The 22401-nt window shown below is 44.0% G+C and overlaps 1 protein-coding gene across 1 annotated transcript in view; it reads right to left on the reverse strand.

The window, feature by feature from the left end:
• The window catches only part of plxnd1 (plexin D1), an 85090-nt gene that overhangs the window by 62168 nt on the left and 521 nt on the right, over positions 1–22401 (reverse strand). The window contains exons 1-4 of the mRNA XM_067412863.1: positions 21423–22401; positions 13687–13863; positions 5367–5498; positions 3623–3723 (exon numbers count right to left, since the gene is read on the reverse strand). The exon at positions 21423–22401 is cut by the window's right edge and continues 521 nt beyond it. Coding sequence (XP_067268964.1) covers positions 3623–3723; positions 5367–5498; positions 13687–13863; positions 21423–22401 — 1389 coding nt within the window. The remainder of the gene's footprint in view (positions 1–3622; positions 3724–5366; positions 5499–13686; positions 13864–21422) is intronic.

A 22401-nucleotide genomic window follows, 5' to 3' on the forward strand; every position in this document is an offset into this window, starting at 1 on the left:
CAGCCATCATAAGCTCTCTCTTCATCATCATATCAGCCTTCATAAGCCCTCTCTTCATCATCATATCAGCCTTCATAAGCCCTCTCTTCATCATCATATCAGCCTTCATAAGCCCTCTCTTCATCATCATATCAGCCTTCATAAGCTCTCTCTTCATCATCATATCAGCCTTCATAAGCCCTCTCTTCATCATCATATCAGCCTTCATAAGCCCTCTCTTCATCATCATATCAGCCTTCATAAGCCCTCTCTTCATCATCATATCAGCCTTCATAAGCCCTCTCTTCATCATCATATCAGCCTTCATAAGCCCTCTCTTCATCATCATATCAGCCTTCATAAGCCCTCTCTTCATCATCATATCAGCCTTCATAAGCTCTCTCTTCATCATCATATCAGCCTTCATAAGCTCTCTCTTCATCATCATATCAGCCTTCATAAGCCCTCTCTTCATCATCATATCAGCCTTCATAAGCCCTCTCTTCATCATCATATCAGCCTTCATAAGCCCTCTCTTCATCATCATATCAGCCTTCATAAGCTCTCTCTTCATCATCATATCAGCCTTCATAAGCTCTCTCTTCATCATCATATCAGCCTTCATAAGCCCTCTCTTCATCATCATATCAGCCTTCATAAGCCCTCTCTTCATCATTATATCAGCCTTCATAAGCTCTCTCTTCATCATCATATCAGCCTTCATAAGCCCTCTCTTCATCATCATATCAGCCTTCATAGGCCCTCTCTTCATCATCATATCAGCCTTCATAAACCCTCTCTTCATCATCATATCAGCCTTCATAAGCTCTCTCTTCATCATCATATCAGCCTTCATAAGCTCTCTCTTCATCATCATATCAGCCTTCATAAGCCCTCTCTTCATCATCATATCAGCCTTTATAAGCCCTCTCTTCATCATCATATCAGCCTTCATAAACTCTCTCTTCATCATCATATCAGCCTTCATAAGCTCTCTCTTCATCATCATATCAGCCTTCATAAGCCCTCTCTTCATCATCATATCAGCCTTCATAAGCCCTCTCTTCATCATCATATCAGCCTTCATAAGCCCTCTCTTCATCATCATATCAGCCTTCATAAGCCCTCTCTTCATCATCATATCAGCCTTCATAAGCCCTCTCTTCATCATCATATCAGCCTTCATAAGCCCTCTCTTCATCATCATATCAGCCTTCATAAGCTCTCTCTTCATCATCATATCAGCCTTCATAAGCTCTCTCTTCATCATCATATCAGCCTTCATAAGCTCTCTCTTCATCATCATATCAGCCTTCATAAGCTCTCTCTTCATCATCATATCAGCCTTCATAAGCTCTCTCTTCATCATCATATCAGCCTTCATAAGCCCTCTCTTCATCATCATATCAGCCTTCATAAGCTCTCTCTTCATCATCATATCAGCCTTCATAAGCTCTCTCTTCATCATCATATCAGCCTTCATAAGCCCTCTCTTCATCATCATATCAGCCTTCATAAGCTCTCTCTTCATCATCATATCAGCCTTCATAAGCCCTCTCTTCATCATCATATCAGCCTTCATAAGCTCTCTCTTCATCATCATATCAGCCTTCATAAGCTCTCTCTTCATCATCATATCAGCCTTCATAAGCTCTCTCTTCATCATCATATCAGCCTTCATAAGCCCTCTCTTCATCATCATATCAGCCTTCATAAGCCCTCTCTTCATAATCATATCAGCCTTCATAAGCCCTCTCTTCATCATCATATCAGCCTTCATAAGCTCTCTCTTCATCATCATATCAGCCTTCATAAGCTCTCTCTTCATCATCATATCAGCCTTCATAAGCTCTCTCTTCATCATCATATCAGCCTTCATAAGCTCTCTCTTCATCATCATATCAGCCTTCATAAGCCCTCTCTTCATCATCATATCAGCCTTCATAAGCTCTCTCTTCATCATCATATCAGCCTTCATAAGCTCTCTCTTCATCATCATATCAGCCTTCATAAGCCCTCTCTTCATCATCATATCAGCCTTCATAAGCCCTCTCTTCATCATCATATCAGCCTTCATAAGCCCTCTCTTCATCATCATATCAGCCTTCATAAGCCCTCTCTTCATCATCATATCAGCCTTCATAAGCCCTCTCTTCATCATCATATCAGCCTTCATAAGCCCTCTCTTCATCATCATATCAGCCTTCATAAGCCCTCTCTTCATCATCATATCAGCCTTCATAAGCCCTCTCTTCATCATCATATCAGCCTTCATAAGCCCTCTCTTCATCATCATATCAGCCTTCATAAGCCCTCTCTTCATCATCATATCAGCCTTCATAAGCCCTCTCTTCATCATCATATCAGCCTTCATAAACCCTCTCTTCATCATCATATCAGCCTTCATAAGCCCTCTCTTCATCATCATATCAGCCTTCATAAGCCCTCTCTTCATCATCATATCAGCCTTCATAAGCCCTCTCTTCATCATCATATCAGCCTTCATAAGCCCTCTCTTCATCATCATATCAGCCTTCATAAGCCCTCTCTTCATCATCATATCAGCCTTCATAAGCTCTCTCTTAATCATCATATCAGCCTTCATAAACCCTCTATTCACATGTGTTCACGTGTGTGTGTGTGTGTGTGTGTGTGTGTGTGTGTGTGTGTGTGTGTGTGTGTGTGTGTGTGTGTGTGTGTGTGTGTGTGTGTGTGTGTGCGTGCGTGTGTGTGTGTTTGTGTGTGTGTGTTTGTGTGAGCACAGAAGACCTGACACACAAACTCATGTAAAGAAGAAGCTGCATATGAGAGACATTACCACAGACGGTCTAAACTGAGCTCGATGTTAAAGATTAGGATGTTCCCGTTTCCTCCCTGCTCAGAGTCTAGTCTGAAAGCCTTGTTCTGCAAGTTACCAATGATAAAGAACAGTGGCTGATGAGCAAATGAAATGGAGCTTCTTGAGTTAAAGATTTAATGCTCTGTCTGTAATTATAATCTATAAATCATAAATAGTAATAAGTTGATATTCCCAGAGAGAATGAACGGATGTAAAGCTTGCTGCAGTCTGAGAAACTTCAGACAAAAGCATCATTGTGCCAAATGCATAAATGTAAATGTAATTAAATAAGCTTTTGTTTGTAATGAATAGCCCTTTTGATCCTAATAATAAGTGCATTAAGCTGAAGACCCACAGAACAAACATAAAGCAGCGTTAACTCAATTATTGCGCTCAGAAAATGTCATTTATAAATGTGTGTGTGTGCCGTCAGTAAAAGGCCGAAACATCAGAGACGTGAGCAATAAAACAGAGCCCACGATCGGTTTAGAGAAACATCCAGATAAAGCCTTTAGGACACACACACACACACACACACACACACACACACACACACACACACACACACACACACACACAGTTGAGAGCGATCACCATGAGTCGGATCAGTGTTAGAATGAAAGAAGCACACGATAAATGATAAACTCTTCAGGAAATCCAGCCCAAAACATCTCAAATCTCCTGAGTGAGTGAGTTACTGTGTGTGTGTGTGTGTGTGTGTGTGTGTGTGTGTGTGTGTGTGTGTGTGTGTGTGTGTGTGTGTGTGTGTGTGTGTGTGTGTGTGTGTGTGTGTGTGTGTATTACCGTCTCTCCAGCGTGCACCAGCCGCAGTGGGCATCTCTAGAGCTCAGACACTCGCTGCAGGAACCATACTGGCCACACGCCGCCACGCCCACACGCAGGAGCTGCACACACACACACACACACACACACACACACACACACACACACACACCATCTGAAACAACACTCGAGTAGCAGACCAACATTCAGTCATATGTTCAGTTTCACAGCCAATGATTATTCACACAGCACTCTCTCACCAGCGCTCACAGAAATAGACTCGATGTCTGAATGTGATGGAGACAGTAAATCAGCATTCATGCATCTAATAAATGACTTCAATGCATTAAAGAACAATGACCAGAACATTTGTGACGGCATTACTGTAGCCATAGCATTGCTCACACACACTTTCCACAGCTTTAATCAGATATCAGTCACTGTGTTTAAGGCCCTGATAGATGGCAAGCGAAATCGAAGTTTGTTTTGAGTTAATTTTATTAAATTTATATTTATATTCTTACAATGAGATAAATCACTGCTAATTCAGAATTTTTAAGCTTAGGCTTAAGAGACATTAAAAAGTTATTTGAAAAACATCTGTGACCTTTGACACATGTCTAGTCTTCATGTTCTGAGTGTGGTTTCACTAATAATAAACGTACATTTGGATAAAACATGCATATTTGTCCATACAAATGTTGATTAGAGTATTAAAAACTTGAAAAACATTAATTTAAAGTACATTTAGAACTGATAAAAAGTGTGATTAAGTTGCGATTAATCGTGAGTTAACTCATGACAATCATGCGTTTAATCGTGAGTTAACTCATGACAATCATGCGTTTAATCGTGAGTTAACTCATGACAATCATGCGTTTAATCGTGAGTTAACTCATGACAATCATGTGTTAATCGTGAGTTAACTCATGACAATCATGCATTTAATCGTGAGTTAACTCATGACAATCATGCGTTTAATCGTGCGTTAACTCATGACAATCATGTGTTAATCGTGCGTTAACTCACGACAATCATGTGTTAATCGTGAGTTAACTCATGACAATCATGTATTAATCGTGAGTTAACTCATGACAATCATGTGTTAATTGGGGGTTAACTCATGACAATCAGGTGTAATCGTGAGTTAACTCATGACAATCAGGTGTAATCGTGAGTTAACTCATGACAATCATGTGTTTAATTGTGAGTTAACTCATGACAATCATGTGTTAATCGTGAGGTGGGCGTGGTTTCAGCAACCAGACACCTCAGCTCCGCCCACATCCCACCTCTTGGTGACGCGTGGACGCGTGGACAAGATGGTGACAGCCGGCTTTTAGGCTTCAAAAATGCTCTACGGAAACCTACGGGTGACGTCACGGACACCTCGTCCATATTCTTTTACAGTCTATGGTAACATGAACATGCTTTATAGTAGAAACTGAAGCTGGGATTCTAATTAAAAGAGACTCTGTTTTCTTTTTTAATACTGAATTAAACATCGCATACATTTTTAAATCTTGCTAATGACTTACAAAGCATTAAATGATTAGCTCCCCAGTACTTGAGCAAAATCTTAACGCATCACACACTTAATGAACCAAACTGAATCAACACTGAACTGATTCAACAGAATAATGGCTGTTTTATTTGTGTATTTCAAGCTGTTTTAAACATTTACGAGACACAATGTTGAGTACATCAGGGCCTTCAATCAAAAGAATGTTGTGTGTGGTGTGTATAAAGCTCGATGTGTACTCACATGGTGTGTGGTCATGACATACAGGTAGTTGTTGTCGCTGGGGTCGAAGGTCATGATGTGGTGAACCGGTTCATTAGCAGGGAGTCTCAGTGACCACAGATTAGCCACAGAGAGATTTGCTAGCAGAGAGAGCTGAGGAACAAACACCAGAGGTGGACAAATACACAACTTCATTACATGAGTAATAGTAACAGTACTGCCGGTCAAATATTACTCTGTTACAAGTGATAGTTGTAAAAACTGATTTTTACTAGAGTAAAAGAACAGAAGTTGTTTTCAAAAGTAATTTTCCTTCTTTATGTCGCCGCATTATTGTATTATAGTTGTATAAATGCACATTATGCCATCATGGTTTAAGCCAGTCAGTGACGCTCCATCTGACACACTAGCAGACGACTAACTTAAACTCATTTAAATACTTGTAGAAAAGTTATAATGCTGCTGTCACTTTAAGGCCGAATGCACGGATCCAATACACTGATACACATCTGATATTCTCACACTGTTCACCTTCACTGAAGACAGAATCAACTTTGTTTATGTGAATCCTCCACTAAATGAGCATTTGGACATCCGTCTTCTTCCATTTTGCTCTAAACTATAAATCAGTGTTTAATAAATGCTGTGAAATCATTGAACTTCACGAGACTCTACAAGAGTGATTCCTGAAAGGCTTTCTGCAAAAACCCAAACACCTTTAAAAGAAGAAAAAAATCATCACTGACTTTCAAAGCTGCGACAGAAATGACTTTCCACTTCGAGGACCTTGATAGAAATGTAGTGGAGTAAAGAGGACGATATTTGTCTTTCAGATGGAGTGAAGTTAAAGTCAGAAGATTACAGAAAGAATAATACTCCAGTAAAGCACAGAGACTCAAACAGTGAACTTCAGTACAGGACTCGAGTAGATGAGCTGAGGGACTGTCCGGCTCTGCACACACAGCTACTGAGATACTGTATCCCACACACTCCACTTGACCTTCTGTTTCAGATGGGTTTGATCTTTTTCTTGACTCATTATTTTATATTTGGACTGCTGAGGCTCACAGCTGCATCACACCGACTGAGAAGTGAACTAAGAGGAGCTGGATAATGAGACATCACTCTCTGAATGATGAGGTGTCTCTTTATCATGATTGCTCCCTTTTCTTTTTAAAATCAGGCTATTGTCCATGACTGCTTCTCCACAGCACCTAGTTTAAATGAACATGCGGCACATGAGAGGAAGAGCGTGATAATGATATGATATCGTAATGCACTATAATTATCAAACTCTGAATGTTGAGAACAGTCGGTGGGTGTGAAACACTCGTCAGCTCAATCTGACACGCCGAGATCAACCTTCAGAGACAAAGTGATAATTACAAATGTAGACAAGTTTCATCAGTTCAGACACTCACACACACATGCACAAGCGCGCACACACACACACACACACACACACACACACACACACACACACACACACACGGGCACACACATACACACACACATGCACACACACATGCACACACACACAACAAATACAGATATGCAATATCGCCAAAAGTTTTGGGACGCCTGCCTTTACACACACATGAGCTTCCCATTGTTAACCCGTGGGGTTTAATCTGGAGTCGGCCCACCCTCTCTAACAGCTCCAGCTCTTCTGGGAAGGCTTTCCTCAAGGTTTAGGAGTGTGTTTATGGGGATTTTTGCCCATTCTTCTAGAAGCTCATTTGTGAGGTCAGGCACTGATGTTGGACGAGAAGGCCTGGCTCTCAGTCTCCACTCTAATTCATCACAAAGCTGTTCTATCGGGTTGAGCTCAGGACTCTGTGCAGGCCAGTCCAGTTCCTCCACACCAAACTCCTCATCCATGTCTTTATGGAGCGACGCTTTGTGCACTGGAGCGCAGTCATGCTGGGACAGGAAGGGGCCGTCCACAAACTGATCCCACAAAGATGGGAGCATGGAATTGTCCAAAATGTCTTGGTGAAGCATTAAGAGTTCCTTTCACTGGAACTAAGGGGCCAACCCCTGAAAAACAACCCCACCCCATAACTTGGCACTGTACAGTCAGGCGAGTCCCGTTCTCCTGGCGACGGCCAAACCCAGACTCATCCATGGGATTGTCAGACTGAAGCGTGAATGGTCGCTCAGAGAACACGTCTCACTGCTCTAGAGTCCAGTGGCGGCTGCTTTACTCCACTGCATCCCACGCTTTGCATTGCTCTTGGTGATGTAAGGCTTGGATGAGCTGCTCGGCCTCTGTGTGTGTGTGTGTTTGTGTGTGTGTCTTAATCTAAGGACCTGTGTAAGATAAAGCAAAGCTACATGACCCTGTACATTGCAGCCGCCTGTAAGCATGAATGTGAGTGCTAATACAGTGTGTGTGAGCAGATGTACAGACAGACAGAAAGACAGACAGATAAGCAGAGGTTGAGCTCTAACTCAATTAGACTCTACTAACACAGATCCTCAAATAAGCTTATCTCACCACACAAATCACATTACACACACTCCTGAATCCATCAGCGGCATCATGAAACCAGCCACAGGACACACACACACACACACACACACACACACACACACACACACACACACACACACACACACACACACACACACACAGTCAAACAGACACACACACACAGACACACACACACACACACACACACACACACACACACACACACACACACACACACACACACACACACACGTTTGTTTTTGTGAAATGTGGGGACATTCCATAGGCATAATGGTTTTTATACTGTACAAAACGTATTTTATATTCCCTTACACTGCCCCTAAACCTACCCATCACACACACACACACACACACACACACACACACACACACACACACACACACACACACACACACACACACACACACACACACACACACACACACACACACACACATACATGATAAGTGTGACATCACAAGATCATTAACATATGTCTGCCCCCATCAAAACCGATCATGATGATCATCAGCGTAAAACACTAGAAACCGCTTTAGTTTGGACCAGAAACAAGACAAAAATACCGAGTAAGAAGAGCGTGTCGTGCACTGTAGAGACTGCAGTCGCACTCGTACACCCCGCCTTCAGCAGATTCAGGCTTAATAAACGATGAGTGGATGTTATGATATGACCGTATGTTGGCTACTTTTTGAAAGAGAATCATTATTTGTGTAGATGTAATGGCTCTCTCTCTCAAACACACACACACACACACACACACACACACACACACACACACACACACACACACACACACACACACACACACACATCTGAGCAGACGTCGGCCCTGTGTTTTGGCAGCGAAGCAAAAAGCCTCGTCTGACTCTTTACAGCGACTCCCCGCAGCCAGATATTCCTTATCTGTGTGAATGAAACGCTGCCCACAGAGCCCTGCATCGCCTCCAGACCTTAAATAACTCACTGAATGTGAATCTGAGTAACCGTGACACACCTTCCTGGAATCTGGCCCTAATTACGGCTCTTTTGTTGGGAGGTTTTGCAACTCGCAGATGTTTTCTACGGCAGCGGCACATGAATGATCGTTCTCTCTTTGGGTTTGTGTGAGTAGGTGTGTGGCTCGGGTTTTGCTTACATTTTGAGAGCCTGAATTTACATGTGAGGACCAGCTAACAGTCCCAGCTTCAGAAACATGATGAAAGATGTTTTATTTATGTTTAAAGTGCCCCTATTGTGTTATTTTAAAGGCTCCTCCAGCAGGTTTGAGCTCAAACTCACTGTAATTCTCTCCTGATCTCCACTGCAGCTTCAGCTCTTTCCTCTCAGTGTCTGAAACGCTTCCATCAGGAGTCAGGCTCTCTAAGCCCCGCCTCTCTGAGAGCTGCTCTGCAGTGATTGGTCAGAAAGCAAGCACTCATTATCCTATCTGAATCTCAGCTCTTGACACACAGTGATAGGAACAGTAACGATGGCGTGGGTTTGAGCGTCTCAATATCAGCAGAAAACAGAAAACTCCACCAACCAAACGCTTCCAGTCTCAGAGACGACTACAGGGAGAGAGGGCGGGGCTAGAGGCGCTGCTCAGCCAATCAGGACCAGAGGCGAGCATTAACTACAGTGAGTGTGGGCGGGGCTAAGAGACGCTGTTCAGCCAATCAGGACCAGAGGCGGGCATTAACTACAGTGAGTGAGGGCGGGGCTAAGAGACGCTGCTCAGCCAATCAGGACCAGAGGAGGCATTAACTACAGTGAGTGAGGGCGGGGCTAAGAGACGCTGTTCAGCCAATCAGGACTAGAGGCGGGCATTAACTACAGTGAGTGAGGGCGGGGCTAAGAGACGCTGTTCAGCCAATCAGGACTAGAGGCGGGCATTAACTACAGTGAGTGAGGGCGGGGCTAAGAGACGCTGCTCAGCCAATCAGGACCAGAGGAGGGCATTAACTACAGTGAGTGAGGGCGGGGCTAAGAGATGCTGTTCAGCCAATCAGGACCAGAGGTGAGCATTAACTACAGTGAGTGAGGGCGGGGCTAAGAGACGCTGTTCAGCCAATCAGGACCAGAGAAGGGCATTATGCATATTAGCCATAAACCTGCGTAGTCTGAGACTGAATAACCGATGACTCATTTCAGAAATTAATTCCTAATTTTAGGAGACAATAACTTATTTATCTTTGATCTTTGAATCTTTGCAGAAAATGTACACTATCCATTGACTGGAGGTAGATTTGACTGATTTCTGTTGACCAACCCATCAAACGTGGTTACCCATGTTTATATATCGTCTATAATTAGATAATATCATGGCACTGTGATGTTTATAATAAGGGTTATATAAGGGTTAGTCCACAGCGATACCTTAGGAGAACCATTCGTGTTCCACAAAGACCCCTTCAGAAGCATGTCTTAAAAGTGTGGAGAACATTTTAATAACATAAAGAAGCTTTTTTTGGCATGGAAAGGCTGTTTAAAGCACAGACGCAGATGAAGAGCTCAGTTCCCTCGCACAGCTCCTGAGTTTCTGCAGTGGGAAAACTGACCGTCTGAGTAAAGAAGCTCAACAAACACATGGACTGAAGAAGACGGACCAGCTGACCAGACAGGAATGCTTTAAATGGAGTGTGTGTACAAGGCCAACACTTGGTGAACAATATGAACAAATATTAGAAGATGTGTGTTTCTCTGTGTGTAGCATCACCTCAGCCAATCACAGCTCTGCGTTTATCAGTTCATGTCGAGGAGACGTTATGTGGAGTGACCATCAGCTACTCAATCATGCATTAAAGGGCTGATTATGATTCGACTGGTTTAGCTTTAGTGAGTGTGTAGCGTCGCTGTTTGAGCATGAACAACATCTGCAAAGAATCGGCTGGTGGACTACAACGAGTTATTGACATCACTAACCCTAACATTTGCATAACCCCGCCCACATACTGTATCTACACTGCAGTGCTCTTCTGACTCAGTAATTCTGTCTTGTTTCTAGTCTTAATATCTAACAATTCTTAAAGGGGGGGTGAAACACTCAGTTTCAGTCAATCTCATGTCAATCTTGAGTACCTATAGAGTAGTATTGCATCCTTCATATCTCCGAAAAGTCTTTAGTTTTATTATATTTATAAAAGAAATATAGGCTGTACCGAGTCTTTCCGGAAAAAACCGAGCGCCTGGAGGCGTATCGTGTGGGCGGAGCTAAAGAATGACAAGCGCGCAAAGCGGTGACGTCCTCAAGCGTGGAGAAGCCCATCGCTATCTCAGCTAATACAGATAATGATCCAGAATCAGGTCCGGAGGCTGAAATAAACTGAACAGGAGAAGCAGCAGCAGCAGGACGTCCGTCTCTGTGGTATGGACTGTATTTAGTGGCCTGTCAACATTTGTGTGTGTTTACTCGCAGTGTATGAGGACATGATTCGGTTTATGGACTATTGTATGCGACTAGACCTTAGAAGTAGCAAGCAAAACGGTTTTGCACGTCAGACTACTGTAACGTTATACAGAGAACAGCAATGGAGTCCGTTAGCGCATTTGAATGACGAAGCACGCGATCGTGTCGTTTACTGATGTTTACTCACGCGACGATAGCCGACAGCACAGACATCTGAAGCAGTTTAACTCACCGGCTGCTTCCAAAGCAGGACCGAACCTTTATCGCTGGGACCGCTCCGGCAGAAACACACTTCTTTGGTATGATTTGGTAAAGTCCTGTGACAGCAGTGGCGTGTAAATCCATTTTGAGACGCAACTGAAACGATGTTGTGAAGCTTCCCGTCATTTCTGCGTTCAAATCGGTTCAAATGCAGCGCTGCCTTCCCAGAATGCTGTGCTGAAGAGTTGAAGTCGCTCGACGCCACCCATAGGAATAAAGTGGAGCGCGGCGCGGACTATAACGACAGAAGTGTTCACGGACGACTGGATCTGCAGCTGAGAGTGTGTATGGGCGTGCGTTTCCTCTCTCGCTCTAGTCACGCGCGCGCACCCTACCGGGAGAAGAGCCCGTACGGCCCATACAAGGACCTTCCGCTCTATTAACGTCAAGCCGACCCATACTCGAAAAAAACTCTCCGAAACTTGTGAGAAACCGGAAGGAGTATTTTTGACACAGAAATACTCATCAAACGTCCAACATTAGTTTTTGAAACGTTGTCTATGTTTAGGATGGGAATCCAAGTCTTTAACAGTGTAAAGCTCAGTATGGATGAAACAGCATTTCACCGCCCCTTTAAATTAAGATGCATTTACTATATACTAGGGCCTGGACTTTAACGCGTTAATTAAGATTAATTAATTACGTGACTTTAACGCGTTAATTAATTACGCAAAAAAAAAAAATTTAACCACACTTATTTTTGCACCGCGGAACGTTTTTCAATGAATGAGTTTCGACGGACCGATTATACTGGAACACCAACTAGCGCTCCGGAGCTCCGGAGTCACGACAACCACAACAACAAACCAAGGGGGTAATCTAGCGCTCGGAAAGCGTTCCACCCCTAGGGGCGGCCATTGCTAACCAAGCCATCACCTGCTGTTAGCATCCCATTGACTCCCATTCATTTTTGAGTCACTTTGACAGTAAATAACTTTACATCTGAGACGTTTAAAGACTCCATTTGTCCATTGTTTATTTCTAAAGAAACACGACAATGCATAAAAGGCTCCATTACCTTGTATCTTACACTACCGCCCCGCAGAAGCTGTTTTTGTAAAAATAGGCTAACGATTGCGTCATAACCAACGCGACCCTGTCGCACAGTTGAGAAATTACCGTATAGACCTGAGGAGACGCTCACAGGCAATCTTTACTGTTGGGGAGTCGGGGGGACGTGGAGACATAAAGTCTGATAAAGTCAAGATTGGAGAGAAGCCCATAGTGAGCCAAACGCAACGGGAGAAAATATTTAAACAACGTGATTCAGCTTTCACTTTCCACATCTACTAGAAGACCTACAGCTGTCAGAGAGGAGGCTCACGTCCCATCTACGTCCTCGAGCTCAGTCTGAGCCTGCGCAGTTCGCTCAGCCATCAGGAAGTGAGAGCCCCTAGGTTGACTTCATTATTTAGCCGTTGACGTCAATGGGATCGCTCGGTCCATTTCTTTTACTGTCTATGCAACAAACCATGAACGAAGAAGCTGACGAGACCGCTTTGCTTGACCCCGTGGATGGGACATTTTGTTTTAAAAAACGAAAGAATGGAAGCGTCGTCAAGAGCAGGGTTGTGTGCAAGCTATACAACAAGGAATCTGCGTATCACCGCAGCACATCGAGCCGCAAATATCACAAATATGCTTTTGCTAAACTTAATGGCAAACATTGCGCTGGTGTGCTGGACTGAAATAAATAAACAATATTTTGTTGATTAAGCGTATGTATTCAGTCATTATTCACTGGTATACTAAAAATACATGTGAAAAATGACTTCTCATTGTTCTCAGGTCAAATATTTATATGCAATTAAAATGCGATTAATTACGATTAATTAATTACAAAGCCTCTAATTAATTAGATTAATTTTTTTAATCGAGTCCCGGCCCTACTATATACGTAAAACAACATAAGATATTAATTTAAAATGAAGTGAGATTTTGCTTAAAACAGGCAAAATGATTTCCGTCCCAAACAGAAATAACATTATTTTTCTCACCCCATTGGCAGATCATTTTGCCTCATTTAGATTTTTTTGTCCCAGAAAACAAGACAAAACATCTTATGTCATTTTATTTATGTGGTAAATGCATATTGAATTCAGAATTGTTAGATATTTAGACTAGAAACAAGACAAGATTACTGAGTAAGAAGAGCATTTTTTGCAGTGTGTCCTCTATAATGCAGTGTTCAGCTCACCTTGCGCAGTCGGCCATTGCTCGTCCCCAGGAACAGCACGGTGCGGTTGTGGACGTTGTCTACAGCGATGGATCTGAGCCCCGAGGCCTCATAGATGGGTCGGGCCCTCAGGGGCCTCCGCAGGGCCAGCGGATGCTGAAGGTGAGCGGCCCCACAGTTCAACTGCTCCTGCTGAAGCTGAAACACAACACAACATGAGGTGAGGGACTGGATAATTCCGGTATTTAACCGGGTAAGTCAGTCAAGTTCTCCTTTACAACGATGGCCTGGCCAAGAGGCAGCATATAAAGCAGGTGAAATATAATAAAAACATAAATTAATACAAAAATACAGAGATAAACATAGCATATAAAACACACAAATAACTAAAAACAAGTACAGTGATCTTGTATCCTTGACCAAATTGAATTGGATGAAGTCAGAACAGACTCTTTTATTCTCAGCTCTGCACTGAACAAACTCAAACCCACCGTGACATTTGATATCAGTCCAACTGAAATAAGACATCATGTGCTGATTCATTTATAAAAGAAGCAGGTGACCACTTCATGAACAGATCGGAGTTGTTTAAAAACGCTGAATCATTTTAGAACGAAACTGTACATGCCTTGACTGGAACTGTTGTGAAATCATTGACTATGTCTAAAAGAGTCTGTTAACACGATGAACCTGCTGTTGAACTCTGCGTACAATCACAACACATTTGCAGTCATGCTGATATTCGGGAAAAGATCACTCTTGATCGAGTGATGCTGCATAACTACTGTATATTAGGTTTAAAACGTTATGTATTAATGATTTATGTCATCCTTTACAACAACGACTCTAGCCTGGTGCCAGCCGAACTTAGCCCCGCCCACGACAGTTCAGTCTGATCTGTTGTGGCACAACTATGGTCGAACCAGAGCTGTTCGGACCAATCAGATTGTCAGGACGGGCTTTATACGATGATTGACAGATGATCAACAGTAACGTAATCATCCATGTCACCAAAGAGTGCTTGGGCTGAATTTGTTTACTACTTTGTATATGCATTCCCCTTTACGATTGGTGTCGATAAGAACTCTGTGTATCTTTAAATTATTTTACAACACCAGCAAAGATCATTTACACTCATCTTCTTCTACATCTTCCAACATGGCAATGCCAGACCACACACTGCATCAATTACAACATCATGGCTGCGCAGAAGAAGGATCCGGCACTGAAATGGCCAGCCTGCAGTCCAGATCTTTCACCATTAGAAAACATTTGGCGCATCATAAAGAGGAAGATGCGATAAAGAAGACCTAAGACAGTTGAGCAGCTAGAAGCCTGTATTAGACAAGAATGGACAACATTCCTATTCCTAAACTTGAGCAGCTCGTCTCCTCAGTCCCCAGACGTTTGCAGACTGATATAAAAAGAAGAGGGGATGACACACAGGGGGAAACATGGCCACGGCACAACTTTACTGAGATGTGTTGATGCCATGACATTTAAAATCAACTTATTTTTTTACCTTAAAATTATAAATGTTCTCAGTTTAAAAATTTGATATGTCATCTATGTTGTATTCTGAATAAAATATTGAAATTTGAAACTTCCACATCATTGCATTCTGTTTTTATTCACAATTTGTACAGTGTCCCGACTTTTTCTGGACTTTTTTGGCGTTTTACTTCTTCCAGCATTTAGAAAACGAGAAGACCTTAATGAGCAAAAACACACGGCACTGTAAAAATAGTGGCTGCCTTAAATTTTTAAGTACAATCAACTTGGATGTTTAAGTCTTTTCAACTTAATTGAGTTGACAAAAAATATTTTTAAACAGTTTTTGATGAGTTAAACTCAAGGTAAAAACATCAAACCTCACAGCTCATGTAATGTTTCAGTGTGGATCGCTTTACTGACTGCAGAAATGATTCTGTTTTATCATCGTTCTCTGATTTTTTGTAAGTACATAACAGACAATATGCATAATTTAACATCACAAAAAACGTTCATAGTTTTCTTTATTGGTAGAAAATAAACTAAATTAAATATGGACTAATAAAATGCTTGTTGAACATTTATATCTTTGGTTTATGGGGAAATTAAAAAAATATGAACTAGCTAAAGAAAATATTTAAATTACAAACAGGGTCTTTATAATAGATAATCGTTTTATATGAATATGGTTGTCTTATATTGTGATACAAATTGGACCAACCCATAAATACAATGTGAGAAAAAGTAATCGGGACACTTTCTGCCACTGAGATGACTTGAAGAGTGTCCAAATCTCCCTGAATTCATCCCACACGAGAGTATTTTTTTAAGTCGGTTCAAAGTATCATATTTTCAGTGTGTGTTCATAAAGTGGCTCTTTATGATCGCATACCCGTCCCTTTCGTCTAAAGCATACGTGTGTGTAGCTGATCAGAAGTGCTGAAGCGGATCTGTGATGAGCAGGTCTGAGATCAGTGTTAGTGCTGAAGCGGATCTGTGATGAGCAGGTCTGAGATCAGTGTTAGTGCTGAAGCGGATCCGTTATGAGCAGGTCTGAGATCAGTGTTAGTGCTGAAGCTGATCTGTGATGAGCAGGTCTGAGATCAGTGTTAGTGCTGAAGCTGATCTGTGATGAGCAGGTCTGAGATCAGTGTTAGTGCTGAAGCAGATCTGTGATGAGCAGGTCTGAGATCAGTGTTAGTGCTGAAGCGGATCTGTGATGAGCAGGTCTGAGATCAGTGTTAGTGCTGAAGCAGATCTGTGATGAGCAGGTCTGAGATCAGTGTTAGTGCTGAAGCGGATCTGTGAAGAGCAGGTCTGAGATCAGTGTTAGAGCTGAAGCGGATCTGTGATGAGCAGGTCTGAGATCAGTGTTAGTGCTGAAGCTGATCTGTGATGAGCAGGTCTGAGATCAGTGTTAGTGCTGAAGCTGATCTGTGATGAGCAGGTCTGAGATCAGTGTTAGTGCTGAAGCTGATCTGTGATGAGCAGGTCTGAGATCAGTGTTAGTGCTGAAGCAGATCTGTGATGAGCAGGTCTGAGATCAGTGTTAGTGCTGAAGCTGATCTGTGATAAACAGGTCTGAGATCAGTGTTAGTGCTGAAGCTGATCTGTGATGAGCAGGTCTGAGATCAGTGTTAGTGCTGAAGCGGATCTGTGAAGAGCAGGTCTGAGATCAGTGTTAGAGCTGAAGCGGATCTGTGAAGAGCAGGTCTGAGATCAGTGTTAGTGCTGAAGCTGATCTGTGATGAGCAGGTCTGAGATCAGTGTTAGTGCTGAAGCTGATCTGTGATGAGCAGGTCTGAGATCAGTGTTAGAGCTGAAGCGGATCCGTTATGAGCAGGTCTGAGATCAGTGTTAGTGCTGAAGCTGATCTGTGATAAACAGGTCTGAGATCAGTGTTAGTGCTGAAGCTGATCTGTGATGAGCAGGTCTGAGATCAGTGTTAGTGCTGAAGCTGATCTGTGATGAGCAGGTCTGAGATCAGTGTTAGTGCTGAAGCGGATCTGTGATGAGCAGGTCTGAGATCAGTGTTAGTGCTGAAGCGGATCTGTGATGAGCAGGTCTGAGATCAGTGTTAGTGCTGAAGCTGATCTGTGATGAGCAGGTCTGAGATCAGTGTTAGTGCTGAAGCGGATCTGTGATGAGCAGGTCTGAGATCAGTGTTAGTGCTGAAGCTGATCTGTGAAGAGCAGGTCTGAGATCAGTGTTAGTGCTGAAGCGGATCTGTGATGAGCAGGTCTGAGATCAGTGTTTGTGCTGAAGCAGATCTGTGATGAGCAGGTCTGAGATCAGTGTTAGTGCTGAAGCTGATCTGTGATGAGCAGGTCTGAGATCAGTGTTAGTGCTGAAGCTGATCTGTGATGAGCAGGTCTGAGATCAGTGTTAGTGCTGAAGCTGATCTGTGATGAGCAGGTCTGAGATCAGTGTTAGTGCTGAAGCGGATCTGTGATGAGCAGGTCTGAGATCAGTGTTAGTGCTGAAGCGGATCTGTGATGAGCAGGTCTGAGATCAGTGTTAGTGCTGAAGCTGATCTGTGATGAGCAGGTCTGAGATCAGTGTTAGTGCTGAAGCTGATCTGTGAAGAGCAGGTCTGAGATCAGTGTTAGTGCTGAAGCTGATCTGTGATAAGCAGGTCTGAGATCAGTGTTAGTGCTGAAGCGGATCTGTGATGAGCAGGTCTGAGATCAGTGTTAGTGCTGAAGCTGATCTGTGATGAGCAGGTCTGAGATCAGTGTTAGTGCTGAAGCGGATCTGAACTCATGTATTGTGTTCGAGTGTGTGAGAGCGAGAGGTTCAGGGCAGGGTGACGGGAACTGAAGCGGGGGAGAGAAGGAATTTTTTCTCAAAAAGTTTCTCACGGGTCTCGTGACCTCAGCGCTCCGACACACTGTAATCTATCACAGCCCAAACACACACAGCTCACCAGCCCAGTCCAGTTACGCAACACACACTGCCATGTGCTTTTTATAACACACAACGCTCAGCTAACGAACACAGCATGTCTTCAGGATCAGATTCATAACGTCTGACATCAGTTCTTCATGCAGTGAGTTAAAGGGTTAGTTCACCCAATAATGAAATGTCTGTCATTAGCTCCTCTCCCTAATGTCGCTCCACACCCGTCAGACCTCCGCTCATCTTCACACGTTTTGTTTTCAATCCTCAAATAAAGATTCGAACGGTTATGAATCAGCGAATCGAGGCATGATTTGGATTGCGTGTCAAACTGCTGAAATCACGTGACATTGGCGATCCGAATCATGAATCAATACGCTGATTCATAACCGTTTGAATCTTTATTTGAGGATTGAACACAAACGCGGAAGAGAAGCCAATGCTGAATAAAGTCGTAGTTTTTGTTATTTTTGGACCCAAATGTATTTTGGATGCTTCAAGAGACTCTAATTAACCCACTGATGTCTCATATGGACTACTGTGATGATGTTTTTATTCCCTTTCTGGACATGGACAGTATAGTGTGCATACACTTGCATACGCTCTCGGACTAAATATAAAATATCTTAAACTGTGTGTGAAGATGAGCGGAGGTCTAACGGGTGTGGAGCGACATTAGGGTTTAACCCAGCTGAGACCAGTTTAACCCCATCTGAGACCAGTTTAACCCCAGCTGAGGCCAGTTTAACCCCATCTGAGACCAGTTTAACACCAGCTGAGACCAGTTTAACGCCAGCTGAGACCAGTTTAACCCCATCTGAGACCAGTTTAACCCCATCTGAGACCAGTTTAACCCCATCTGAGACCAGTTTAACACCAGCTAAGACCAGTTTAACACCAGCTGAGACCAGTTTAACGCCAGCTGAGACCAGTTTAACCCCATCTGAGACCAATTTAACACCATCTGAGACCAGTTTAACACCAGCTGAGACCAGTTTAACCCCAGCTGAGACCAGTTTAACCCCATCTGAGACCAGTTTAACACCATCTGAGACCAGTTTAACACCAGCTGAGACCAGTTTAACCCCATCTGAGACCAGTTTAACCCCATCTGAGACCAGTTTAACGCCAGCTGAGACCAGTTTAACACCAGCTGAGACCAGTTTAACACCAGCTGAGACCAGTTTAACCCCATCTGAGACCAGTTTAACCCCATCTGAGACCAGTTTAACACCATCTGAGACCAGTTTAACACCAGCTGAGACCAGTTTAACCCCATCTGAGACCAGTTTAACCCCATCTGAGACCAGTTTAACGCCAGCTGAGACCAGTTTAACACCAACTGAGACCAGTTTAACGCCAGCTGAGACCAGTCTAACTCCAGCTGGAGACCAGTTTAACACCAGCTGAGACCAGTTTAACACCAGCTGAGACCAGTTTAACGCCAGCTGAGACCAGTCTAACTCCAGCTGGAGACCAGTTTAACACCAGCTGAGACCAGTTTAACCCCAGCTGAGACCAGTTTAACCCCATCTGAGACCAGTTTAACCCCATCTGAGACCAGTTTAACACCAGCTGAGATCAGTTTAACACCAGCTGAGACCAGTTTAACGCCAGCTGAGACCAGTTTCTAGCCCATCTGAGACCAGTTTAACATCAGCTGAGACCAGTTTAACACCAGCTGAGACCAGTTTAACCCCAGTTTAGACCAGTTTAACCCCAGCTGAGACCAGTTTAACGCCAGCCGAGACCAGTTTAACCCCATCTGAGACCAGTTTAACCCCAGCTGAGACCAGTTTAACCCCAGCTGAGACCAGTTTAACATCAGCTGAGACCAGTTTAACCCCATCTGAGACCAGTTTAACACCAGCTGAGACCAGTTTAACCCCAGTTTAGACCAGTTTAACCCCAGCTGAGACCAGTTTAACACCATCTGAGACCAGTTTAACCCCATCTGAGACCAGTTTAACCCCAGTTTAGACAAGTTTAAGACCAGCTGAGACCAGTTTAACCCCAGCTGAGACCAGTTTAACACCAGCTGAGACCAGTTTAACCCCATCTGAGACCAGTTTAACCCCATCTGAGACCAGTTTAACCCCAGTTTAGACAAGTTTAACACCAGCTGAGACCAGTTTAACCCCATCTGAGACCAGTTTAACCCCAGCTGAGACCAGTTTAACACCAGCTGAGACCAGTTTAACCCCATCTGAGACCAGTTTAACCCCAGCTGAGACCAGTTTAACCCCAGCTGAGACCAGTTTAACCCCATCTGAGACCAGTTTAACCCCAGTTTAGACAAGTTTAAGACCAGCTGAGACCAGTTTAACACCAGCTGAGACCAGTTTAACACCAGCTGAGACCAGTTTAACCCCAGCTGGAGACCAGTTTAACCCCAGCTGAGACCAGTTTAACACCAGCTGAGACCAGTTTAACCCCAGCTGAGACCAGTTTAACCCCAGCTGAGACCAGTTTAACACCAGCTGACACCAGACCTCACCATAGAAAGGAAAAACATAAAAAAGGAAATTTACTTGTGATACGTAAGTACTTCTGAAAACAAATATTTCTGTACTTTAGGAAACCTCTTTTAGGAAACCAAAAAGTTTTTGTACAGATTCACTTATTTGACAGGAGTACTGTTACTCTTACTAGTAATAAAGGTGTGTATATGTCCACCTCTGAATTACACTATTGAATATGTAATTAGTAACTATTAATTACTTTTTTAGAGTAACTTACCCAACACTGTCAGTCACACACACACACTTCAACATCAGCATCAGAACACAGCAATAGTAGCTTTAGTGCACTCTTTAAAATAAAGGCTCTTAAATGGTTCTTTGGCAGGGTGTGTGGTTCCATGAAGGACCTTTGATATCCAGAGAACCTTTCCATCGCACAGAAGGTGCTTTAGACTATAACATGGTTAGAAACAAATGCTTCTTCTATGGCATCACTCTGAAAGCCATTTTTGGTTCGTCCTGGCACCTTTATTTTTAAGGGTTTAAGGCAATCGTTTGCATGTTTCTTCAGTAATTCTAACTAATTATCAGTGTGTTGATCTTACCACACTTGGCCAATATTTGACCAGTAGTACTTTTACTTTTACTCAAGTAATTTAGTTTTAGAAATATTTTAAAGAATATACACTATTTAAGATGCAATTAGTAACTGTAACTAGTAATTGATGACTTTTTTAGAGTAATTTACCCAACACTCTCAGTCACACACACACACACACACACACACACACACACACACACACACACACACACACACACACTCAGCATCAGCATCAACACAACAATAGTAGCTTTAAAATGACATTTGCATTGCCTGAGGTTAGGTTTGCAGTGTGTTGATCTTACCACGATTGGCCCTTTGGCCTCGCACTCTGCGCCTGAGCCCTGGATGACGCTATCCAGCACCTGCACGTCGCTATTGGGGCCGCTCGAGCAGTTACGACGGCCCTGCTGGATCATCACCTCCACGTCCGACACGCGGAACGCGCACACCGCCGCCTGCCCGCGCACAGCGCCGAACACCCCGAACAGAAGCGTCTCCGTGCCCGCGCCGCCGTGCGCGCTGACCTCCGCGGGGTAGATGGACAGCAGCCGGTTGTACGCGCTCCCGTCGGCCCCGCACTGAAGCCCCATCTGGATGTAGGACTCGGTGAGCTTGCGGCTCTCCGCGGACCTGCGCGGCGCGTCTGTGTCCAGGCAGACGCGCGCCAGGAGGCTGTTCGGCTGGCTCTCCTTCAGCCCCGCGTTCGCGTCGTTATTGATGGCGATGTACGAGTAGCTCCCGAGGATGAACGCGTGCACGAAGTTAAGCTTGTTCTTCTGCTTGACCTCCTGCTTGATTTTGAACACGTTATCCTCAGACGGGTTGATGTCGTAGGTGAAGAGCCGCGCGAGGTCGCGCGTGTTGAGCGCGCGGATGGCGATCTCGGGCGTGTTCTCGAAGCGCAGGTCTTCTTTGCTGTGGTTCTTAGGGAAGAACTCGGTGCCCATGCCCGTGTAGGTCGCGCCTACGAGCAGCCGCGGCGCGCCGCCGTGACTCCGGAACACCAGCCCGACGGTGCTCGCGTTCTCGTGGTTGGCGGCGATGTTGAGCATGCTCGGGAACACGGTGGCCCCGTCCTGCGGGAACTTCACGGCGACGCGCGACACATCCTCCATGCTGCGGAGCTCGCAGAAGCCCTGATAGACGGACCCGCAGGCCAGCACGACGCCCTGCGCGCGGTCCAGCACCAGGAGCTTATTGTGGTTGTCGGTGAGCGTCTTCTCGTGCTCGCACGTCGCCTGCGGGAGCTGCGGCGCGTGGCACAGCGGGTTATCCCGTACG

Source organism: Pseudorasbora parva, chromosome 13 (assembly GCF_024679245.1).
Source record: "Pseudorasbora parva isolate DD20220531a chromosome 13, ASM2467924v1, whole genome shotgun sequence".
Classification (NCBI taxonomy): domain Eukaryota; kingdom Metazoa; phylum Chordata; class Actinopteri; order Cypriniformes; family Gobionidae; genus Pseudorasbora; species Pseudorasbora parva.